Source organism: Vipera berus (assembly GCF_964194415.1).
Source record: "Vipera berus genome assembly, chromosome: 3".
NCBI lineage: Eukaryota > Metazoa > Chordata > Lepidosauria > Squamata > Viperidae > Vipera > Vipera berus.
In genome coordinates, this window is record NC_138204.1 from 25888849 (window position 1) to 25914581 (window position 25733).

The window sequence follows — 25733 nt, forward strand, 5'->3', positions numbered from 1 at the left end:
GGAGGGGAAGTAGGGGGGGGAGGCAGGGGAGGGAGGAGGGAGAGGGGGAGGGGGGAGATAGGGGGGAGGTAGGGAGGGGAGGAGGGAGGGGGAAGGGGGGTTTTTTAAAGGAAAACTGTATTTTAAAACTTTTCAATAAATGTCTTTTTTCTCACGCCACAATTGCATTATACATTCAGCATTTACACAAGGCTTTTTTAATGTTCAGGTTTTAGAGGAATGAGGGTTGACATAATTGAACATTATATAAGATAATGTGGTTGGGGGTTCAAAATTAGTTTCTGAAGATTTTGTCCTTTGGCCCCTGATCCTTGGAAAGTTGGGACTTTTAGGCCACAATCCAGCAAATCATGGTGTTTTAATTATTTTTAAAAAACCATTTGTCTTCTAATTAGTTTAAAATTCATTTGTAAAGGCACAGAACAGTAAATAAGGAAGATGCTTACTAATCCTTTCTTCCTTGCTGCACAATTATGGGACATAACACTGCTTTGTACCATAGGCACTAAACAAAGAGTCAGCAGAGGAATCTTTATTACCTTACTTCACACTCATAAAATCTCTTTCAATGTACAAGATGCAAACTGTAAACAGTGTACTGCAAAATGAAGGAGAAAACCTGAATCAATGCTCAGGATGAAATTCAATTAGTTTAGAGTGAGAAATGGCAGTTAAAAATGAAATAGGAAACTCAAGTTTTCAGTTGTATTAGCTGATACTCCTTTTTTCTTATAGCTGTGAGAGTACTATCTTTCTATGGCAATTGCTAAGTTACTTTGGCTAAATTATTGATTTAGGATAACTTGAGTTATGGTGGATTATAACTGGAACACCAGAGTTTTGAGAAGACTATATTAGAAAGTCACTTTGGTTTACTAGGTAAGAAACCAGGAGTTTGTATATTCAAGTTGTGCCTTAGACATCAAAGTAGGCTGAGGGGTTTGGGGTCAGTCACTTTTCTCAGCCCAACTCACTTCATGGGGTTGAGTTGTGGGGGAAATAGGACGAGGAAGGAGTATTAGGTATTCCTGCCACCTTGAATTATTTATAAATTATTTATAAAGAGAGAAGCAACCCAGAAATTTTCTGACGGTTAGAACAATTAATCAGTGGAACAACCTGCCTCCAGAAGCTGTGAATGCTCCAACATTGGAAGTTTTTAAGAAGAGACTGAACAGGCGTTTGTCTGAAATGGTATAGGGTTTCCTGCCAGAGCAGGAAGTTGGACTAGATGACCTCCAAGGTCCCTTCCAACTTTATTATTATAAAAATAATAAAGGCAGGATATAAGTAAATGTAGGAATAGTTATTAAAGGTCAATACTAAAAGAAGTTTATCATCTCCTAGTAGTTTAATACATATGGTCTCTGTATCGTGTATCTTACTATAACACAGACATTTATCCCCAAATACTGTAACACATTTATATAATTTTTTTTAAAAAAATTCCAACACTATAGCAAAGGAGCACAAATTCTGTTGAAAGAATTTATGCACTTACCTTATAATTCTGTGTCTGAATAATCTCAGTGGGAAAATATTTGGAGGGAGGGATATTTTCATTTTACTGAACTGTTGAAGTTTTGTTCATTTTGGGTTTGGGGAAGGAGTAATAGAACTCAATTCTATTCAAAGGATGCTAAATAAAAGAAGAATTGTTGCCATTTGGGAGAGAAGGAAGAAAAGAAGGAAGAGGAGCAGCAGTAGCAATAGAAGCAAAATTAAAGGCACCCAGAATAAAATTGGGTAACCCTTCCCCCCCCCGAAACCATGTCTTCTCCCCCTTACTTTTTTTTAGTTTGGGGGACTCCCTTTTAAGATGTGGGATTCCCAGGAATCCAGATGGCAATTCTTCTTCCCAGCAGTCTGCATGATAGGATAGGATTATCTTTATTCCAGCTGCCTTCAAGGCTCTGCCACCCACATGCCTGTTAGGAGACTACAGTAGCCAGCGGTAAATGTGCTGTCAGTTTGCCTTTTTCACTGCTCCTTCCTCGGATGAGAACCAAAGAAGACATTTCAACTTTGATTTAGATTTCAGTTTCAACTTTAAACAAAGTAGGGAAACATACAGAGCATGGCTTTTGGAATTTTTCCCAATCAATTTACCAGCAGCCACAGGATACATCTGCATTTTCTGGGTAACAAAGTAAGATGCTATGTCAGTTTTTTCTGCTCTCCTCCAGACACCCTCCCTTCTCCCTCAGTAGCATGTGTCTGTGTGCACCAGGAAGCCAAAGCAAGCAACAAATACACAGCTTTGGATCACATATTCAGAGGATAGAAGGAGGGGGGGATTTACGATAGGAGGGACGTTTCAAATCATTGCTCAAACTGCTTCTCCTATAGGAGGCCCTGGGAGGTTTTTTGCTGCTCCTGGCCATATCCAATACCCCTCTGATCTTCCTTTTGCCGGCTTCTCCTGCAACACCAATGTTGGTCCCATTCAGTTCTGTTTTCTGAGTGTTATCTTGCTTACTGACAGAACTGTGAGCCTTCTTTATACACTATTTGCTTCTACTCTATTAGAACATCCAGATCTATTAGAAGAATTTAGAATATACTGTCAACTCTTCATCAAGTGCATTTCTCCCCCCCCACCCCCTTTTTTTTTAAAGAATAGAATACTTTCTTTGGGCAAGTGTGGTTAGACACACAAGGAATATCTCCCCGGTACAACAGCTTCTATTGCACAACAGTAGAAATAATAATACTAATACTAAAAATGGGAAATCTTGTTCTATTTCTATTTCTATTTTGTTTTTATTTTATTATTATTATTATTTGGTTCCCTGAAAAAAACTCCCTATTTCTCCCATTTAAACTTAATTTTGTCTATTTCAAAGATTCATTATTCTGAATCTTTCTTTCCTCTTTCAAAGTGGTAGCCACTCCTCCTCCTTTTGCATTATATAATTGCTATTTACTACTATTGTTTTTTTGGGGGGGAAAGTCACAATTTAAAATACATATTTTCTCTTGCTCTAAATCATTGCGAGCTCCTTTTAGAATACCTTTTCATCTGTCTAGTTGTGGCCTGGACACAAAAGCAGAGATTGCAATAAAACAATACAAATTTTCTAGCTCTTCCTCCCCCATTCTCAGGTTTCTCCAAGTCACAAATAACACAAAAGCCCAGCCAATAGCAATCACCCTCTCGAAGATAAACAGGAAGCCTCTTCAGTAGAGCTCCTCTTGAGGCTCCAGGCATGACAGCACACCCACTTGTTTCAAGTACAGCTCCTCTCTTGTTTCAGAAACAATGATTACTTTGGCCAGGGTCAGAGGTTACCAATCCCACGCACTGGGGTTTGGTTACACAAATATTCATTCCCCCTTGTCAAGGCAATCATAGCCGGGTGGAAAGAAACTTGAGCAGCTGGAACAAGATGGCTGGCATAAGAATTATTATTATTTAAATTATAGCCTGAGGAGCTCATTTGTTCCTGGAGACTGGAAATCAGCCCCAAAGGGCAACAGACAGATGTCATAATAGGAGACTGCTGCAGATGTTGAGAAATACAGAGCAAGAGAATGGCACACAGTCAAGGCTGGAAAGCACATTGTAATATTATACAAACATTATAATGCCTCTCAAGTGATACTCCTGAGTCCGCATCTCTGTTGTCTCAGTTATCACATAATGCATGTTTAGTTGGCAGAGAGCTACATAGCCAAAGTATTATTATTTAATCCCTTTTTCTATTTCCACTCACAATTCTAAAATTTTCAATAATAGCAGGTATCTGTGACAGAAAACCTATCTTTAAGGACACAGACAGTCATCCAGTCAGTTATCACAATAGAGGGTAGGGTGCCTAACGTCTGCCTTTGAAGAGAATTTCCTTCACCCTTCTCCGCCAAAAAAAATCCCAGCAAAAGTCAGATCAGGTAAGAGCCCCTGGTTGAGATAGTATTAGAAGGAAAGCAGGTTTGGGCCTGGTTAGTACATGGATGGGAGGCAAATACAGGGCTGTAGGCTAAGCTAAGAAGCTTAAAATATCCAGGAAGAAAGCAGTGGAATTTTACTTTTGCACTGCTGCCAAGGAAATTGTATATTTGTAATATGTTAAGCTTGACTCAAGGACTTGAAAACAGAATTCTATTTATTTGGGGAATGGACTTTCCCTTCCTGGATGGCCTTCTGTCAGGATTGCTGTTCTAGGCAAAGGGGCTGCTGGACCTGATATACCTGAACATCCATTTTAAAGCTAACACTCTATGATAGCATTGAATGGGACAATTGTATTTGGCAAACAAACAATATTCCCTGCTAAGAATTATGAGCATCAATACGGAGATTAATTGTGGTTAATACGTTAATTTCATTTCTGTCCATTTCTGAGACCATCACACTAAGAAAGCATAACTGAGCTGTGATAAAGGGACAAGAGGCCAAGGTAACAAACACAAAACGGGGGTGATGCTATTCCTCTGAGCCCTAAGGAGAAAAAAGAGGAAATCTTACTCAATTCCATAAAATCGGTTGAATGTGCTTGTTACAGCAAAAACAAAAAGTTCTTAGACATCTTTTAAATGTTTAATAAACCTCCATGTGACTCCTGAGGTTATAATGATTTTCAGTACAGTGTGGAGTGAACCTAAAAGGATAAATCATATAAAGATTATGCAAATAAAGCCCAGCTAAACAAGTGGTTCACTCCAAACATGTCCTGGTCCCAATTTGATCCCTAATCCATTATCAGTGACAGCCATTCAAACAGAATGATTTTATTCTTCCAACAAAAGCTTACTTTGCTTTGCACCCTAGCATTTGACATAGTTTTACATAAAACTTGTTCTAACACATTTAACTCACTGACTTTATATCAGGCATCCAAGGAAGCGGGTTTTAACCCACAACAGAGTATGTACCAAATAATTTGCTATTCTGTCAATGCCATAAAACTCCTTGTGGCTTTTGCTTCAAGAGATTTTGGTGGCTTCTTGATTTAACAAGCATTTTAGCTCAGCCATAACACAAGCACAGGTTTTGTGACAAACGCCTTCCTCAATCCAGATTCTACCTGTTGTACTGTGAACAATCTATTTTGTTTCCTGTTTTCAAATACTTTTAGACAGAAAATCAGCAATGACAGTCCATAGTATAAAATCAAAAAGATCAATTGACTAGATTTCCTCAGCGGCCTATTATATAGCCTTTTATCACTTTTTAGTAGCTCAATCCAGCCTCAGAATTACCAAAACCTATCTGTCAGTACAGTATTCCACAGCCAATGGCATGAATGTCAGCAGACAAGAGTGAACAGCTATTGCAACTTAATTTTGGAAGCTTTCTGATGTGTTGCAGAATAGTTCCCAATATCCCTTGCTAGCTACTCTGCATAATGTAGGATCAGAACAACAGACCAAAACAAGCAAAAAAACATGGAGACCATGGTTTATATGCTTGGATTACGACATCAATACCTTTTTGATTCCTGCTACCAAGTTTATTTTTTTCTCAAGTAGGATCTAAAGAATGTATTTGAGTTCACGAATCATGTACAGTAAGCCATGGTTTGCTTAACCATAGTTTACTGAATCAAACAAGAGTGGCTGGTCTCACACAACTGTTTTCCTTCACATCTCCCAGCTGGACTTATGGAATCTGACAGAGGAAAGCATTTTCTATCCAGCTTCTATCGTTCCATGGGGACCATGAAGTTTTGATGACAGGGCTCTGTCTTCAGCAGTCAGAACAATCATGAGTACTGATAATATTCCATTTTCTCCATTTCTGATTTCCACAATAACATCTTTTAAAATTATGTGGATAGTGCATGTATGCATCCATAAGAATATGTATTACTTCTTTACAATGAATTTGCAGGGTGATTCTATTTAGTCATATGTCCTATTGATCATTGTACCTCTATAGAATTTAGATGCAGAGTAGACTTGCAGTTCCTAAAAAATCAGGAAAAATGTACATGTACCTTGCACATTAAAAACAAACTGCTTAATAAAACACATTTATTTTAAAGGAAAAATCACTTCCACTGAAAGCTTGTGAAGTCAAAACAATTTGCTGAAAAGAAACTTCATCCCACCCATCTCTGCTTTGTCATCATATCGGTAGCACTGCTTTAGGAACATTATTTTATTCACAGATCAGCTAAACAAAATATATGGTCTCATAATGCTTCCTCTTTATGCCATTAATTTTAGAGCTATATCAATAAACATGAACTATTTCCTGCTAATTATACTGTGATCCTTCAAAAACCTGGAAACTACACCCACCAATCCTTGCTACAATGCTCTAATTTCAAAAAAGTAACAAAATAGAGGGGAAAAAACTATTTTTGGAAAACAAAGCTAGATCAATTAGTGTTTTATTTTACGTATTTTGTTTTTGCAAAACAGACTGTAAAAAAAATAAACTCATAGCCTTTTTTTTACTAAAATCTATAGCCTTGCCTGCTCCCAAGACCCGGGGCAGCTTACGCTGAAAGAATAAAAAAATCAGAAAAAAGTAATAGAAGTCATCACACAATTGCAAAACATCATTAGCTATGAAGCAATAGTGGTAGTTCTCAATTTATAACCACAACTGAGCCCAAATTTCTGTTGTTAAGCGAGACAGTTGTTAAATGAATTTTGTTCCATTTTACAACCTTTCTTGCCACAGTTATTATGTGAATCACTGCAGTTAAGTTAGAAACATGATTGTTAAGTGAATCTGGCTTCCCCATTGACTCTGCTTGTCTGAAGGTCACAAAAGGTGATTACAGGATCCCAGGACACTGCAACTGTCATAAATATGAGTCAGTTGCTGAATTTTTATCACATGACCAATGGTCATAAGTGTGAAAAATATTATAAGTCACTTTTTTCCAGTACCATTGTAACTTCAATCATCAAACCAACTATTTTAAGTCAAGGACTACCTGTATTAAAACATTACTTTAAAAAACAGTAACAAATCAAACCATGTCAAATACATGGCTAAAGAACGAGGAGTTTGTGGCCTTCTAAAATGATTGGTATGTAGGAGATACACACATTTCAGGGAACAATGTATTCCATAGGTTGAGGCCGCTGCAGAAATGGCTTGCTCCCCATCCCACCACCAATGGGTGGCCCAGCATCCCCTCCTTTGCCAATTAACAGGATGGTGGATGCCTTCCAAGATGGCTCCACAGGTACCCAGTGTGAAAAGCCAATTCTATAATGTTTGTTTGTATCTGACAATAAGTTTTTTATTTGTGAATTGAATATTTTTGAAGGGAAATGCCACTCTGAAAAAAGTCAGATAACAATGCGCACAAAGTGCTTAGACAATTGTGAAAAGAAAAACTTTATCAAATTTAAGACAGAAGTGAATACATTCAAAAGTAGACGTTTCTAAATTCCTGTCCTTCTCTTTGTGTTACATTTTATTCTGTGCACAGGAGTTCCCACCTATTCCCTGCCCTTAAATGTTTCCGCAGGAAGAGAAGTGCCTTATGATACTGTGTTAAGACCACCCATAGTGACCTCCAGGATCAGACAAAGACACAAAGCAACTGAAGGAACATTTCAGAATTGAAAAGACAAAAAAGAAGTTACATAGGGCCTCACAACGACTCCCACGATAAATAGTCCCATAAGCCCCATAAGTGACACAGCCCCTTAACCTTCCTAAATAGATATGCAGAGGCAACACAACTGAATAGTGAGAAAACAATTCAGTTTTTCAAGTTTACCACCCTGAAGGTTTAACAATCACACTAAAGCTTGCATTAAATGCAGGATTAAAATATACAAAAATATAGAATAAAAAGAATAGAAACTGTTGTTTTCGTCAACAAGTTTGGGATACCAATAAACAACTGGATAACCACAGAAAACACCAATCTTCCACAAGCAACATAACTGAGGCAGAGGGGAGTGATGAAAAATGCATAGCCATAGGGGACATGTTATATAGTATTAGTCTGTATGGTTAAGATGAAAATATTTAAAAATCTTTACATTAAATTAAATGTAAAAAAATCACAAGTGTTTTTTCTAGGTCTAAAATAAAAATATTTATTTTTCAAATATGGATATGATGTTGTAGGAGATGTCCAGGATGAGTTTGAGGGAAGGGTCAAGTACGTCATCAATCCTGAGTTCCTTCAGGTCCGTTGACCCTTATCTACCGCCAATTTGCTTTGACTGTTAAGTAGTTTAGTAGTTCAGATTCTTCTAGAGAGTGTTAGCATGCAATAAACCTGTCACAAAGTGTCATTTGAACCGCTCTGGCTCCTGATTTCTTATGCCTAATGTATATAATTCTATTAATCAAACCATTGTGCTCCTATAGTCAATTTAAGCAATACTTTAGAGCAGGGGTTCTCAAGCGGGAGACATATGGACCCACAGGGACCCTAGGATCTTTCAACAAGGGCACAGTGAAAAGCATGTAATGGGGTGGTGGTGGTGGTGGCATGGCACGTGGTGATGGGACTGCAGAAAATCAAAGTGTATTATGCTATCCTACTGATGCCAGAAACCGCACCAGTTGTTATTCTTCATCCATATCTGAGACATGGAACCAAATGTCATTGCCAGCCTATTTGCCTGGCAGATGGAGAAAGCCCTCATTGAACTGCTAATTAACAAGGGACTGTACTGCATTATTAAAATTATTGTAAATAAAAATATAAACCTTAATGTATTAATTATATAAATATCAAATTACCGGTACAACAAATCAGAAATAGTTATGAAAATATGGCATTTTACTCCTTATAAATGTGATCAATTACCAGTTTGACCAGTATGATCAGAATGCTGGTTATCATCTACATAACCTCTTACTACACAGAACCAGACTATGTCAGGTATTGTCTTCCCAAGGTTTCCAATTTATTGACTGATTCAGTTTATATTCACGCAACTCGTAAAAGCAACTCTGGGTGTTTAAATTCAAATTAAAACAAGAAACAGAATACCCAAAGATGCCTTTTTCACGAGGCAACTGGACTTTGTTTTTCTTTGAAGACTTTTCGTTTCTCATCTAAGAAACTTCTTCAGCTCAGTTCAGAAACAGAACATCAAACCAAAATCTTTTTAAAAAACTCACACACATCACATCTGAGGCCAGTCATACATCTGTCTATTTGTTCCCTAAAGAAAAGGCCACATAATGCCTTGGCCCAATGCCATCCAATGAGAACACTGAAAAAAGATCTTCTGAGAGAGCCAGTCCACTTGAGGTCAAGAAGGACATGTTCAAGGCATCAGCCCTTTTCTGTTCTGACTGCCACGCTTTAAATGTCCTTTCTGTCAGAGGTTCATGAAATCCCCTCCCTCTTGGCTTTCCATAAAGCCATTAAAATAACTTATTTTTTTTCAGCCTTCAGCCAAAAGGTTTACAGTGGACATATAGGAAAGCGGGGGAGAGGTAGGGGAGCTTATTAATTGTGCAGGGTATTTACTTAATCATTCATTGCCCAGAAAGTGTGGATACAGGCCATGAAACCTGTAAAATAAAATCGTGAGCAAAATGGATTTTGATATAGAATAGGATAAATGTTAAGATCTGACTGGATAATAAAGCAGCAATGATGTTCCTAGTCCATAACTGCTTAGATTGAGGAAAATAGCCTTTTGCAACTAGGGTGATATTTGGTATCAGGTAGGCAAAGCATTAATTTGTGATATTACTGAAGTATGTAAGCATAGGATTTCTGGACGTAGAAGGTTTGGGACAGCATGTTAAGCCTAGCTTAAAGCTTATATAGTTGGAAATATAAAGATAAGAAACTATTATGGGGAAGCTTTGTCCCGAGATTTGGAAAGCCAGTTTTAAGAGCTTCTGGTGACTCCTCTTGCTATCACTATTGTTGAAATCAACGAATGCAGCTGCCACCCTTCCATTTTGCTGAAACTCAATCATATGACTTGCTGAGTAATCTGCTGAATTTTGTATCTGTTTTTGGTAATCATTCCCCTTCATAGCCTCTGAATTCCTCTTCTTTTTGCACTCTAACTTTTAGCCCATATATAAAGAATATCTCATTCTTTATGCCATTCTAGAAATCTTATGCAAACTGGAAAAGTGGGGTAAATAAAAAAAAACCCTGCTTAGATCAGAATGCTTTTGAATAAATTTACAGAACTTAGCTATATTTGGAATACTGTGAGGTTTCTCCTCCTCCGATCATAAAAACCTCTGGGAAAGATGCAGAAAAGGGAACCAAAATCACGGGAGAATTTGGAATGTCTCGGTGAGAAAAATGTTTAAAGTTTTGTGCACACGTGCACACACAAACATACACATGAAAGAAATACCTCTAATCAGAGAGCAGGTATACGATAAGAGTTCATAAAATGAAGTGTGGCATGGAAACATTTCTCCCAAAAGACTAAATTTCATGGCTATGCAACTGAAATGATTCGAAAGAGATTCAATGGAATCAAAACAAAGTACTTTTCATACAGTAAGGATTATAAGGAGTTGGTATATCCATAGTCATGAGAATGCCTTGTTGAAGACAAGGGCAGAAGGCCTCTATTTCTTTAATGTTCTGTTTGTGGGCTTCCCAAGGGCATCTTGCTAATCGCAGTAGAAAGCAGGAGGCCGGACTAAATGGACCCTCAGTCTGTTCCAGGAGAGCTTTTATGAAGTTCTTACGATTTCCACTAAGATAGTCTATGAAATCAATACACAGGAAATGATGAAAGAAAATGGAAAGTATCATATTTTACACAGAGAGAGAGAAGGAATGGTAATAAAAGACATAATCTGGCACATAGTTACACATGGAGAAATCTTATGAAAGTCATATGAGGAATTAACCCTTGTAAAATGTAAAAGCTTAGATTCAGAAAAACCAAGCCATACACATTAAAATGCTTCAATATTCCTCTCTAGGGTGTGTTTTTTTTATAATAGGTTCCAGCAGGCTATTAAACTAAGATGGAAAGTATGCAGGTAGTCCTAGACTTAAAACCACAATTGGGACCAGAATTTCTGTTGTTAAGCAAGATGGTTGTTAAGCAAGATGGTTAAGTGAATTGTGCCTGATTTTACAGCTTTTTGCCATGGTTAAACAAAGCACTAAGTGAATCACACAGTTATTTAATGAATCCAGCTTCCCCCTTTGACTTGCTTGTCAGACACTAGCTGGTAAGGTTGAAAATGGTGATCATATGACCCAGGATGCTACAACCATCATAAATACACGCCAGGTGCCAAGTGTCTGTATTTTGCTCATGCGATTATGGGGATGCTGCAAGGATTGAAAGTGCAAGGACTGGTCATAAATCACTTTTTCAGTGTCATTATAACTTTGAACAGTCACTTAAACAGATGTAAACTGAGGACTACCTGTAAGTGTACACAAAACAGAAGATTTAAATCTTAAATAATACTCTGACAAGAAGAATCACGCTTGTTCTTAGTGTATTACAGCCAACACATATGAATTAAAATGCTGTATCTGCATAGCCCAAGAAGAACTCTACTGCCAGGGAAAAGAGAATTAAAACTAAAAACTAAATAAATAAAATAAAATAAAATCTAAAATACACTGTCACGTTTTATTTTCTTAATTTAGATGAAGGTAGTCATTTTGGTCCCTTTTCTGGCTGAATAAAAAGACTGGCTAAAAACTAAGGAAATGCCCTTTAAAATTAATTAATAAATGGCATAATCAATGAGACAAGACACAGAAACCATACAATGGATAGAGGGTGCCCCAGCAGATAAGCAGGGCATGTTCCAAGTCAATGGCTGATGAGACATCATCTAAACAAACAAGAATTTAAGGAATACAAACCAGCATTCAAACATTTCAGCTGAGCACAGAATTTTCTTGTAGTTCCCTATCCAAAAGAAAATTCACTTAAGAAGGAAAAGATTTTCAGTCACTGATGATCATGATATTGCTGCATCAATGTTTCACAGAAATAAATTCTACAACATGCTTGAAAGGAGGAGGAAGAAGTTCTGGCATTAGAGTGACACAATTACCAAATCCAGCAATTTAAGTGATAGCACAATATGTATATCTGAAACTGGCAAAAAGACAACTGGTTTAAAAACCTTTATCAATGGCCAAAGATGATAACAATAAATAAAAATCCAGGTTTGATGAAAACGTATCAAAGCTTGGCACTCTATCTTTGGCATATGCTCTCTATATACAGACTGATAAACATATACCGTATGTGTATATATACAGAGCCAATAGCAAAAAGGAGTTTGGGCTTTTGTTCACCACCTGGTACCAATCCCACTACATAAACAAGGGAAAAATAATTTAAACAGCTTCTATCAGTCTGCCACTGGCAATCAATCTCTCTTCTGGTTTTTAACTGTATATGTCCGTATTTAATACAAAATACTTTCAAAAAAATCTAATGCATAACGAGTAGTAGGTAAACCATGTGATTTGTCAGAGCACTCATGACTTGCATATTCTCTTACTGAACAATAAATAACAATCCTAAACTGAGGGTCTTGTTACTTCCTAAGAGTTAGCAAGAAATTGAGGCAGGGCAGGAGAAGGCATCTTCTCTTCTTCTTTCAATGTACTTTTTAAGTTTTTCATCCCACAAATGTGTTTCAAATGCTCAAAGGTACAACTTAGTCTGGTTATTGGCTCACAAAAGGGAATGATATCTGTGCAGTTATTGACCTTCAAAACAGAATCGTGGTAGAACCAGTGGGTGGATGCCAGCAAACCTCAGACTGTGACTCATCCCAAATCAACCAATCAACACTGCTCTTTATCTTCCTTCCCTCAGATCACTATTTGAGAAGTGAAGAGATGGCTCAGCCAGAAGCCCCCAAAGAAAGAAAACAGAAGCTAGTGCTTTATTCTGGCTCTCCACATAATCTATTTGTCTGCTGTGAGCACAACAGAATGACTTGTGTGGGGTAGAAGCAGAAAAGTGCTGTGCTGCCATACTATGGGAGCATGGTAGATTATCTTCGAAAGGAATGGAATTGAAGGGATATTCTTACCAAGCTATGGAAAGCATTCTCTATTAAACTCACATTAGGGAAATGGAAGGAGATTGATGGATAAGTGCCCAAAGTGGCAATTAGTGACAAATGGGATATGGAAAAAGAGCATCAGAAATCACCAATCATGATCTTCCAAGAACCTCTAATCAAGATGGATGAAGATGCTTTTGTGTGGGATCATGGCAGGATTGATTTAAACATTAGAAAAGAACTTTGGTGGTGCAGCATACTACATATGCTAGCACAGCTTTTCAATTAGCATTTCCTGAAGTATGGGATTTTTCTGCCTAACAAGTTCTGGTTTTAACAATCCAAATCCTTAGAAGAAATCTTGCACATCAGTTCCAAGAGTAAATTCAGTGCAAATAAGACTTGGGTGGAAGTCTCCTGCAAATTAGTGAGGTGCATTTCTAAATATACATAAATATAATGGGGTGACAAGACTCCTAAAAAGCACTGTATTCTGGCAAATATTAACTAATTTTCAACTTAGACTGAGTTCTTTTCCTACCGGTCGGAAATAGAGAATAATACCCTTAAAAGAGCAGACTGCACCCATTATACAAATAAGGAAATACAATTTAAATAGACAACTCTCTAATGTCTACTATCATATTTGCTTAAAGGAAGATGACCCAGACATTTAAAAGGATTGTCCCCAAAAGCAGGCAGAAACGAAATACCAAAAAAATCTGTACAGTATTCAACATTTCTATCTTGTCAACACTACGTTGTCAACTCTAGTTGCAACCAACCCTACAAATTTCTACATCTCTATCAAGAGTAAGAAACAGAAAGGGAGATAAGGAGAGGGGGGGAGAGAGGAAGAGAAATGGAGAGAGAGATTCTTATATATATACGATACACACTTGCAAATGCTTCTACTAGATGGCATACTTCAAAAGACTCATTCAGCTAGGACAAAAAAGTAAATTTATATTAACGGACAATCTACAGATACATAAACACCCTCCTACTAATAGAAACAAGAGAAAAGAAAAAAAAATGTATGGAGCCGAGAAAACAAGAGGAAAGGGAGAACAAAACTAGATTGAGATAAGACAAAGGAAAAATGGATGGAGAAGAAGAGAAAGCCCCTTCTTTGATATCATAAAGGATTAAACATTCACTAGACAAAAGACCACCCCAAGCAGTAGTTATGCTTCAGACTAACTTTCAAAGGCATTTATATTTACAACAAAACATGGTAATTCTTTTGTTCTCAACTGCTTATTCTATTCTTGTCAAGGACACACATCCCTGCTATTTGTTTCAAGGAAAAAAGTCTATTCCCCATCCATAAATAAAGGTGTGTTTCTTTCTATTCTTTCAGTGTTATGATACAATGATAATTTAAAAAAGTTTCCCACAAAGTAGATGTAACATGGTAAAAATATTTTAATATATAGACAGCATATTGAAAAGCCAAGAATTTACATTCTTCAAACAGTTAAACTGCACTAGCAGTTCCACAGAGGATATCATGCCTGAATGAACCACCCCCATTTCAACATAATCACTGTGAAGGCAAAGTTAAAATAGAAGACTTTTCAGAAATAACTTGACCATGCTGGTGAGAAGTGAAATCCTTCACCAACATGTGCTCTTCAGGTATTTTGCATCAAATATCTAATTACAAACATAGACCTGTAGTTTAACACAACCAGAATGTTACTGCAAACAAAGCCACAGAAAAATCAAAAGTATCAATATTATCAGTATCAGTATTATTATTTTATAATAAAGCACTACTATGCCAAATAGCATCTGTCTTCACAAAGACAATAAGCCAAATCTATGTAATCTGGAAAAAATCCACAAAATAAACTTTAATATGATGCAGTAGCTTTAATATCTAAACTTTAAACTATCTAGCCCAGGGCCATCATATAGAGAACATTATGAAACTTCACTTTAAAGAGAGGCTATGAATTTTATCCATCAAAAAATAAATTAACAGACTGAAAATTGTTTTCCCCATTTCTCTCAACTTCACCTTCCTTCCCCATTTATTACTCTGATATCCAAGTTCTGTTGTAGAGGGAGAAGCTATATCTTTACAGCATTAAAAGGTTATTAACATGCTGATAAATATTTAAAAACTTGATATGAGAAGGAAAAGAGTGACATGTCATTTTTCAAAACTAGTCTGCTGTATCTGGTCTCTAGAGCTAATCATTTTTAAAATGGATTAACTCAGGAGTCTTCAAACTTGGCCCTTTGGTGACTCGTGGACTTCAACTCCCAGGATTCTTCAGCCAGCGTGCCTGGCTGAGGAATTCTGGGAGTTGAAGTCCACGAGTCACCAAAGGGCCAAGTTTGAAGACCCCTGGATTAACTGAAGGATCGGTAGACTAGAAAAGCCAAGAGGATCAACTGCCTTACTAGCTAGTACCATTACAGAAGAGATCCCCAACCTTTTGGGCACCAGGGACCGGTGCCATGGAGAAAGGTTTTCCCATGGACCAGAGGGGGTGTGGTTTTGAATACTGACTGCATCCCGAGGATGGAGCTTTGATTGTTTGTGCAGCCCGCTTGCTGGCATGCTACGGACAGGTGCTGGTCCACGGACCAGGGGTTGGGGACCCCTGCATTACAGGGTACATTGTATTCTTACAGGACTTTCATAAGCAGCATCTAGGAAAAAAGGATGTTGTTAATGCTATCCACCACTCTGACCCTTTGCCTTAATTCTTCCCTTTATAAATATTTGGTGGCTGTTAGATTTTCTCAGTGTAGATTTCTGAACATGTGCTAATTTCAGCTAGGCCTATAATCAGGAACATTTGTTTCTTCCTTGCACCATTTCCACCCAACAACTTGAGGTCTTCTGCTGGCAATCATGTTGGACTGTTCCCTACAGCAGCAACTTGTGCATGAGATTATTTGGTCACCTAAATTAATACTTCATTAACTTTTACAACTATATTTTACAGAAAATAATCTGAAGGTTATATAATTCACTTTCCATAATACACTTTGACACGACTTCCTTTATCTATTCATTCCTTGCAATCAAAACTCTTGAATGAAGAACATTTTTATTCTAGGAGTTTTCCCATTTGTCCTTGGATTTTCATTTCTTATGGTCAACATTTCACAGCCAAAGATTCCAACACGATGATGGCTGAAGAAAGTTGTACAAGAATCAATTTTCAAGAACTTAAGAAGCTTCTTGGATGAGAAGCAAGAAGTCTTCAAGGAAAAACAAAAAGTTCAGTTGCCTTTTGAAAATGCATCTTTGGGACCACCATTACCTGTTTGAGAATCTCCTTAGACAACCGATTTTCAAGAATAACTGTGACTGCTTGAAATCAATTTGTGAGAAATTATACCCCACTTGTTTTCCATATTAATTTTTAAAAATGGTGTGGTGCCCATCAAAGTCAGGTTTTCCTAGGGCAACTTATAACGAAGTAATGGCATAACCTTATTTTTCCACACATGTATTTTGTTATCCAGCATTTACCCCTCATGAGAAATCTTGGCAATGTAAAACCTGTGAGACCTCCCAAAAAGTACCCCACAACCAATGTATAAATGTAACAATTAAAAATGGCTGAAATCCTAGTAGGATTGCCCAATTTTAAAAAAAATCAGTATTTACGTGAGCTTTCATTAGGTCTTGGGAATGAGAACAAATTTCCACTTGGCCATGATGCACAATCATGACTCTAGGTTACTTGGGGCCATGAAGCATTTCTTAATGTACCTCATACAACTTGTAAAGGATAAAATGGGCATACAAAGATATCTGCAGTTCACTGGAGAAAAGAGAATACAGGTTTAGCAATACAGGTAATCGTGACTTAGTGACCACAGTTGAGACCAGCAACTCTGTCGCTGAGTGAAGCAGTTGCCAAGGGAAGCTGCAACTGTCCTTATGATCTTACTTCAGCCTTCCTTGCTTTACAAACCTGCAAAGGATAGGCCATGGAGTTTTTTTTTTCATCACCATCATAACTACATCACTAAACGAGGCAGTCACTAAATGAGTTATTTGTAAATGCAGAAGGAAAATGGTGTTTCAAAGCAGAATTGTAAAAATAGCACTTCACATTGCTATGGATTGGAAGAGTATCAATTGTTCTCCCTTTTACTTTTTGTTTCTGGTCCAATACTCCAAAGTGACTTGAATTAACAATTTCTGTGATTTCCCATAATGCTCTAGAGTTACTGTAGGCTAGGAACATATTAAATAATGAGATCCAGCTTTCCAGAGCTGTTTTAAATACAACTGCTACAAGCATCTACCTTTCAGAGGAAGCAGGAAAAGAGTTGAACTCCCACCATTAACACTGGAGGGTATGATGCTTTCATTAGTGAACAAGTCTAACCTAAAGCTTTATAAAGATAATCAATAACTGTCAAATGGGCATGTGGCTTATTACCACAGAAAACTTGCTTGCCAGTCTCTCCTTTCATTTGCCTTTTACCTATATGTATAGAACCCACTATTTCTTAAGCTTTATATTTAGGAACCTCAACAACTGGATTCAACAATGGTTTGGCAGTGGTGAATAAATCTGAAGCTTAAGAATAGTATGAAGCTTAAGAATTGCTTTATCGATGAGATGGGTTGGCATATAAATTAAATAAATAAAATTAGTTTGAAAAATGACTATTCTTTCTAAGAACTGAATAGCTTCTATGTCTACTTCATAAAGTATCATGAGCCTGACAGTTGCACTGGAGCCTGTAAAGCCAATCTTTCAAGAAATCACTGAAATATTATATCAAGCTGTTTAATAGTGGGAGGAAGCTAGTCAAGCCTCTTCATGTCATGCAACCAAAATATTCTGCAGCTCATTTGTAAAACGAAGGGTGATGTCAGGCAATAGCTGGTAGAAAAATATTTACTTTACAATATTTCTATTTTAAACATTTTGCCTTGAGATACAAGAGCCCAAAGGGATCTCTTTAAATATTCATCACTTCTTGTTTTTATTTATAATTTTTATTAAAGAAAATTGTAAAAGGATAAAACAAATAGAAAGTTTTAAAGAAAGAGAAAGAAAGAAAGAAAGAAAGAAAGAAAGAAAGAAAGAAAGAAAGAAAGAAAGAAAGAAAGAAAGAGAGAGAGAGAGAGAGACGGAAAGGAAAGTTTATAATGGTATATAATGGTTAAGGTACTTGACTGAAAAATTGAGAAGAGTCAGGTTTTTAAGTCCATTATCAGCTCATTAGGTGATTTCAGGCCATAGACAATCTTTCACTGGAGGCTACCTGACCTGATGAGGCTGCTGGAGGAAGAACTGGGGAAAGAACTGCTCCCTTAAGCTTTCCAAAGATAGTTGGGTGATAAATCCAATGCATAATTAAGATGCTTGGTCAAGACATCTTGTAGAGGTTTGGTCATAAAAAAGTCAAATGCTTTGGAACACTTCCAAACATTTATGGTATCCAATCTGATGCTTTCCAATGGGATTCAATCTAATGTATTCCCCTCCAAACTCCTTTTTATTTAGAAAAATATGATTCAGAAGCAGAACTGCAATTATTACAGTTGCTAGGCAAAAGCTAAAGGCCTCCAATTATGGCATATATTTTGAGAGATTTAAAAAATCCTATACAGGGAACCTTGTCTATAAATTCAAAACATAGTGTGCTATGAACATAATGTGGCAATAAACTATTGAATATTTAATTTATAGTCTTTGGACAATTACATGTATTAGCCAATCTCAAGCTATCTCAAATCTTGCTGTTCAAAAACAAAACAATTGTCAGCTTTGTTCCTTCCTCCTCTTCTTTGTGGCTTAAATCTAGTTTCAAAACAACAGCCACGTTTGATTGTAAGTTAGAAGCATGTCTATTCTTTTCACTCCCAACCCAACTACAATAAAGGAAAACACAAGTAGTGTTGTCCAATTTTTACAACTGCACATTTCTCAGCTCACCATCTCTGTTCAGCTACATAAAGGGAAAAAACATTGATATGAATATTTCAAAGAGAAGCTGACAATTCTTCATACAGTTTGCTTTCCCAATTATTGATTGGGAAAGTAGATTCTGTAGGGGGCATATCAAGTTGTCCCACCAGGTTCCAGGTGCAATTGAGCTGGTTAACGTTTAAATATGAATGCAATAAGTTAGTCAAGTCTATATCAGGGATCCGCAACTCCAGGTCCGTGAACGGCACCGGGCCTCAGCATACCAGCAACGGGGCCATGCAAACAAGTGAAGCCCCATCCACTGGATGCAGGCAGCACATGAAACCACGCCCCCTCTGATCCGTGAAAACATCTTTCTCCACAGAAACGGTCCCTGGTGCCCAAAAGGTTGGGGGCCTCTGGTCTATATGATCAAGAGAGGTACAGTGTCTGAGGTTTCAATGCTGTGTAAAAATAACGTTCCTGTTATGGCAACATCAATGTTCTTCATCAGTTGCTATAGTGATGAAGAGCTTGCCAGAGGAAGGAAGGACTTTAAAGAATCTTGTACTCAAGCATGATAACCTTTACAAGACCGGTGGGCTCTGAGGCTAGATCCATACCAAAGCTTTGATTGATTTATTGATGAGGAGCTCCATTTATTAGGTCTCTGCTTGTACACATTTTTTTAAGTTAAGTGCTTGGACTAAGTCTTTCATTTAGATCATCTCTTCTTAAGAGCAATCACTGGGCATGTATATATTTACAATGGATGTGAATAATAAATGCAGAACTGTCCTTCAGCCCAAAAGGTCACAGCAACACTTTTAAAAGTTTTCCATAATGTATTTAATAAAACAATGCAAACACTCAGCTATATTCTTTCCTTAACTATACTGGGAGCATCTGCCAAGGCATTCAAATAGATTCAACTACACTGGCCTCTGGATTCCTGGAACAATACTGCTAAATTGCCCAACAAAATACAACTAAGCATAGTGGAGAGAAATGGCAGCACTCACTATGGAAGTAATGTTTGCTTTATGATAGATATTGACTCTCCTCACTTTTAATATGCTATAATACACTGACTAAAATTTGAAAAGAGTTTTATTTTCATATTTGATATTTACACATCAGTGAAATCCTTGAGGACAGAGGGAAGCATAGTTCAGTGTTTGGCTCGACTTTCCTAAAGTCATCTGGATGTGATCACAAAACAACTGTACTTTTATTGTTTTCTTATTGTGGCACATTGCAGCATGTTTGTACTTACGTTAAACTTATATTTGGATGCTCTAGAACACGGGTGTCAAACTCTCCGCATCATGTGACGTGTCACGTATCGTGACTTTATTTGCATTGCCGGAGCTGGGATGGGTGCAGCCTCCGTATGATGCAACTGGCTTGTAGGCTGGCAGTTTGACACCCCTGCTCTAGAAAATCAGTCTGATTGACCTTTGAGCACATTTAAATCCTAGAAAGTTTCAATTAAACAGAAATAGAGTACTGGAATAAATATTATATTGCTTTCATGGATCTGCAAAATCACTGATGACATGAATGTACATTTATCCTTCAAAAATAAATGACAAAAACAGATACGTAAGGATACCAAACTTTCCAGAGAATCTTAGCATTTTACAAACAAAAAAACTCCTGTCTTTTATGATGCAACTAAACCAAACCCTTCATCCAAAGGCTACTTCCTACAAAAAAAATATATCAAAATCCATGCCTACCTAAACTATCTTGGAAAGAGGCCATGTTATGTTTTCAGTCAGATTAAAACAAAAAACGATTAAAAACAGAAAATTAGGATCGGTTCTCACAAAAACGCTCCTTCTGAGATCCACAGGACAAAAATAATCATTTAATTACAGCTGATTTAACTAAGCAGCCACCTAGAACTCAAGCTATAGTCTTCAACAGCCTATTGGAGAAAAAGGTGGAAAATTTTGATTCTTGGCATTTGGGATCTAGAACCATTTAGATGTTTTTTTTTGCACTGCATTCTGCTTCAGACATTTACACATAAAATCAGTGACGCTGATAAGGCTAGACCTTTTAGACACTCTAAAGCATAATTAATGGCGGATCTGAATACACCTGAATTTAAGGCCTGGAACAACATGGTGATACCAAATTCATGAAATCTTATACAGTTCTCTATATCACATCACATTCAAAAGTTTGGTTTCCATAGTTGGATTCTATTTATTTTTTTTCTGCACCAAAATTATACTTATTTCTAGGACTCTAGGAGAACCTATTTTATTCATGCCATCAAGATTATATTAGTTTAATTGGGTGTAGATTGCACACACTCTTCTCTTTTAATTTCAAGATTGACAAATTTTATTGGGGGATATGTATGTTTATGTGTTTCATATTAGGAAAATGAAGCAGCCATAAAGCAAGTAATAGTACATATCTCCATCTATTACCACAAGTCTATTCAACTCAGGATCTAAATTATGGAAAGAGAAGGTACCTGTTCGAAAAGCAACATTTTGATTTAAAGTACAGAAAGACAGACATTGAGGGTAAGACCTTGTTTTATAAAGTATAATGTAAAGCTTTAACACATTTAGATCTAGAAAGCAATACCCTCACACTGAATAAAACTCAAGAAGCAGTGCTAAGTCTCACTGTATCTCAGGATTACCTGCCTACCTTGAACACTTCATCCAGATAAAGTTAGTAAAACTATTTCCTCTTTCACAGATACCATCAAGTATTGATGTGCACACTGTTAATCAGCAGCATCACAGATCACAATACCACATTGTGGCAGCAGCAAAGGAAGAATATCTTTTCCTATGGCTTCCATCACTGTCTAATAGAATCAATTTATATATTCACAAAGGAACTAGCTTAGCTTTAAAACTAGTTTCCTAAGTTCTTCCATCCTTATTCCAAAACAAACCCCACCCTACAAGCCATTTTCTAGATCAGCGTTTTTCACACCTGGCAACCATAAGATGTATGAACTCCCAATATTCCCCCAGCCAGCATCTTAAATATTGCCACATTTGAAAAACATCATTGTATATCTTCCTCATCTTGAACAAGAAGGAATCCCTTTCAAAAAGAAGCCATCAAACAATTTAAAAATGAATGCGCTGGGTCATATAGTTAAATGTAGCTAGAGAGACCGACCATTTGCCTATAAGACTGCAGTACAAGGTTTCTGATCACACCATACTAAGCTATAATATGCAATTTGGTTAATATGATATGCAAAATATTCAGTGCAATTTATAAACCAGGTTTTCTTTTTGCAAGGTTTATGCATTATACTTACAAAAAAGCGAATAGTATTAAAAATATTAAAGTGATGTATGAGTCAGTAAGAACAAATAATACGGCCCTAGAGTATCTTGTATTTTGGAAATTATGAGCTACTTAAAGTATCTCTCAACTAATTCATTATAACTCTTTTCAACTACTCATAAATTAGGAAACATATTTTTATGGACTTCAAAGGGGCTGAATTTAATTTGCTGTGTGCTCAAGGTATCTTTAGAAAAACATCTATCAGTGACAAATTCAATTATGTATGTTTCTAAACAGCATTTTCTCACTAATCACAAAATCTCACACAATTTTATCTATACATTTACTGCTAAAAGGAGGAGAAAGACTAGACTGCAGAGAGAGACAATCACTGTCCTCATTCTCAATGTAAACCTGGTAGTTCTAAAGTTACTCATCTCAAATTGAACATCTTTTTCAGAGAACCCAAGTTTCCCTGGTCTCTCCAAACTTAATACATATATTATTTATAACTGTTAAAAACATATCTCACGTAATATAGAAAAAGGATTCCAGTACAATTAATCAATCCATCATCTAGCTGTGAAAACATCTGCTTGCAAGGCTGATAAATTGTTTGCTAATAGACTACTTAAGAGATCCTCATTTCTTAGCTCAGATTTCAAAGGATATCACTATCAGTCCACTATAGAAAGAAACAGAGCTGACAATAAATGCTGTTAACAGATATTATGTCTGAATGTATGTATTTTATTACATTCAGAGGCATGCACATGCACAAAGAAACAGCCCATCCAGAAACCAGGGAATGTATAAATGGGCATTTGGGACCTCTAGAAGTAATTTCATGGCCTTTTAATCCCAATATTTATATTTCTTGCCCAAATACTTCATACATTTTGTAAGCAGAATTTAATCCACAAAGACTATACTACAATGTATCTATTAGAATTGAAAGTATTCAGTCATTCCTTCATTAGATTTATATCACCTCTTTCCTCCAAAGGACTAAAGCCTATCGCAAGGTATTGCAAGTCTATTTGCTTTGTAAATGAGTTTTTAACTGTTGGAAAACAAAAAGGGAGAAAAGGCTGCTCAATTCTCAGTTTTTATTTGGCATGGGAATCCAATAACCCAGCTTTCTGAGCTTTTTGTATGGATGACCTCACTGCAGGGACAAAGGGAGGAAGAATTATATTAAAGAATTTCAACTCTGCTTGTCTTTACTTTCCAAGGCAGATACAGCGGTGTTTGTCAAAAAGTGCAGTTATAAAACAATTTCAGATTTGAATGATATAGTGATCATCCTTTTTGTTCATAGTAATAAAAAATGGCTAGTGCAGCAGTATAAATCAGGACACATACAGATAATACAACTGATGGAGAAATTCATCTTTCAAAATAAGTCCATAAAAGTCAAGCAAATTTACTAAGGGATAATTAACATACAAACTTATTTAATTTACACATAAGCTCTGATGCTTCCATACTGCTTATTCAAACAAATAATGTTTATCTAGTAACCTCAAAGCAACTTTTGCATACCATAGGTGCTCAGATAACATATTTCCTACCTGTAGAAATCATGAGTTGTGGCCTTTAGGTCAAATGTAAAGAAACCATTTCCATTTTTAAAATATTTGGACATGCTTTCTCCATTTTGAGCATTTACATATATATCCAGTTCTCTGTATATGCAGAAACATCAGAATTCTCTTTTCATATTATAGGTTTGATGTTTTGAAAAGAAAGAGGGAGAACCAGAATATACAGAATTCTCAAATGATTTAAACTGATATTTAAACCATCATCTACTGCATGGAGCATAAGATAATATATAAAATATTTTGAATTCCGAGTATAGTGAAGGTTTGAAACTAAAAAGTTCCACATAAAATAACACCATTTTTTTTTAAAAAAAAACACCAAACTGTTTTCTAAAATGAACTGTGGGGAAATAATTTTACCAGAAAGAACTGGTTGATAGTCCATATAGTTTACTCTTCTACAGTAGGCAACCATGCACTTCTTAGAAACTCCTAGGGAGGCTAGACAGTCCATTTTAGCATCAAATGGAAAAAGTAGAAATTCTATCAGGGCATAGCAGCCAGCAATAGTCCTCACCTCCACCAATGGGGCTGATCCCTTTTAGGGCCAGCTTAATGTATGAATACCACAGGCAATGTACACCTCCAAATTCTACAAATTATGTTTTGTGTGAAGAACGAAGCCGCTGGCAGGTTGCCTACACCAGGTAATTAGACTACAATTCCCAGTTTTCTTTTTTTAGGCCAGTGTTGCACCACAAATGCCACAGATATAAGTAGCCTAAGATGTGGGACTAATTTCAGCATCATTTCTGTTTACTTTATTGAAGGGAAGGCGTTTATTAACTCGTGAAGACCTTCAACGTAGTTCCAAGTTCATTCAAACGAGCCAGGACAACCAACCATAAACATGCTTCGTTGGAGACTGGTCGGGCCAAAATCACGGGAGTCCGCATGCAGGGATTACCTCAAATGTTCTTCACTCGTCTTTCGGGTACTACCAGGATTAAACCAAGCCACTTACTTGCGCCTTCGATTTTGTCCGACCCCCTGCTCCAAATGATCTGCCTGGTTTCCAGCTTCACTTGGAACGTTTTTCTCTCGGGTCTCTGGGACTTCTTGGAGTAAAAGAGAGTCATGACCGTACCCACTTCCAGGCTCCGGTAGAGGTGACCCACTTCGGCTTCACTTTGGATGCAGGGTCCATTGGCGAAGAGAGACGCCATGGTGACTCCCCAGCCTTTTCCTCTTTCTCCAGCTGGGCGAAACAAAAAAAAAGGAGGGGGACTTCGCAAACAAAAGAGAATTGTCTCTTTGGCACCGGAGCCAAAGCCAAAAGAAACTGGTGGCGAGAAAGAAAAAAAAAAGGGGGGGGGGGAGGAAGAGACAGAAAACGGGGGAGGACAATTTTCTCGTCGTTTTAACTTCGTAGCAACATCCTTCCCAGGGTACTTCTTTCTCTGCTCAGCGGCAGCGTTTTAAGGTTTAGTCCCCTTCTTCCCAGGAGAGAGAAGAGCGGGGGCGGGGAGGAGAAAAAAGAAGGCGGCGCGGGATGGAGGCAGACCGGGGGGGGGGGGGAAGAGAGAGAGAGAGAGAGAACGGGGGTCGTTTTAGTCCCGGCCGGTTGGAGTGTCCTTGGGCCCCCTCAATTTTTCAGTCTCAGAACGCTGAAAATGCCCTCCTCCTCTTTTGCAGCCATGCACCATTTTCCGTCCTTGCCTCCTTCCCGTTTTCTTTTCTTTTCCCTCCAATCCTGAAAGGAGCTTCAAGCAAAAGGAAGCGAGGAACAAGGAGCCGGGAAGTGGGAAAGAAGGAGCCGAAGGCGGCTTCCCAGCTCAGGAAAGGCTCGGAGGCCGGAACCCAGAGCGCGCCTTTCCCCTTCTCTTGCGGCGTTTTGATTTCCAACTCCCCCCCCCCCCGCCTCCCCGCTTCTCCCGCTCTCTCTTTCCCTAAAAAAACAGAGCTCTTGGTCCGAACCGGGCGGATTTAACTCCTCTCGCTCCACAGCTGGGCCAGTAACGGCCGGAGTTAAGAGAGGGAGGCGGCGACTTTTTCACGGCTCGGGAGGCGAGAAGCCCCGCCGAG

The 25733-nt window shown here is 37.5% G+C and overlaps 1 protein-coding gene across 5 annotated transcripts in view; it reads right to left on the reverse strand.

The window, feature by feature from the left end:
- The window catches only part of PLCG1 (phospholipase C gamma 1), a 94201-nt gene extending 68663 nt beyond the window's left edge, over window positions 1-25538 (reverse strand). For all 5 annotated transcript variants that reach the window (XR_014025800.1, XM_081322590.1, XM_081322589.1 and 2 more), the window contains exon 1: window positions 24673-25538. Coding sequence is in view for 4 of the 5 variants with exons in the window: in XM_081322590.1 (XP_081178716.1) it covers window positions 24673-24874 (202 nt within the window). In the remaining variant the exon portion in view is untranslated. The remainder of the gene's footprint in view (window positions 1-24672) is intronic.
- Window positions 25539-25733: the final 195 nt, after the last annotated feature.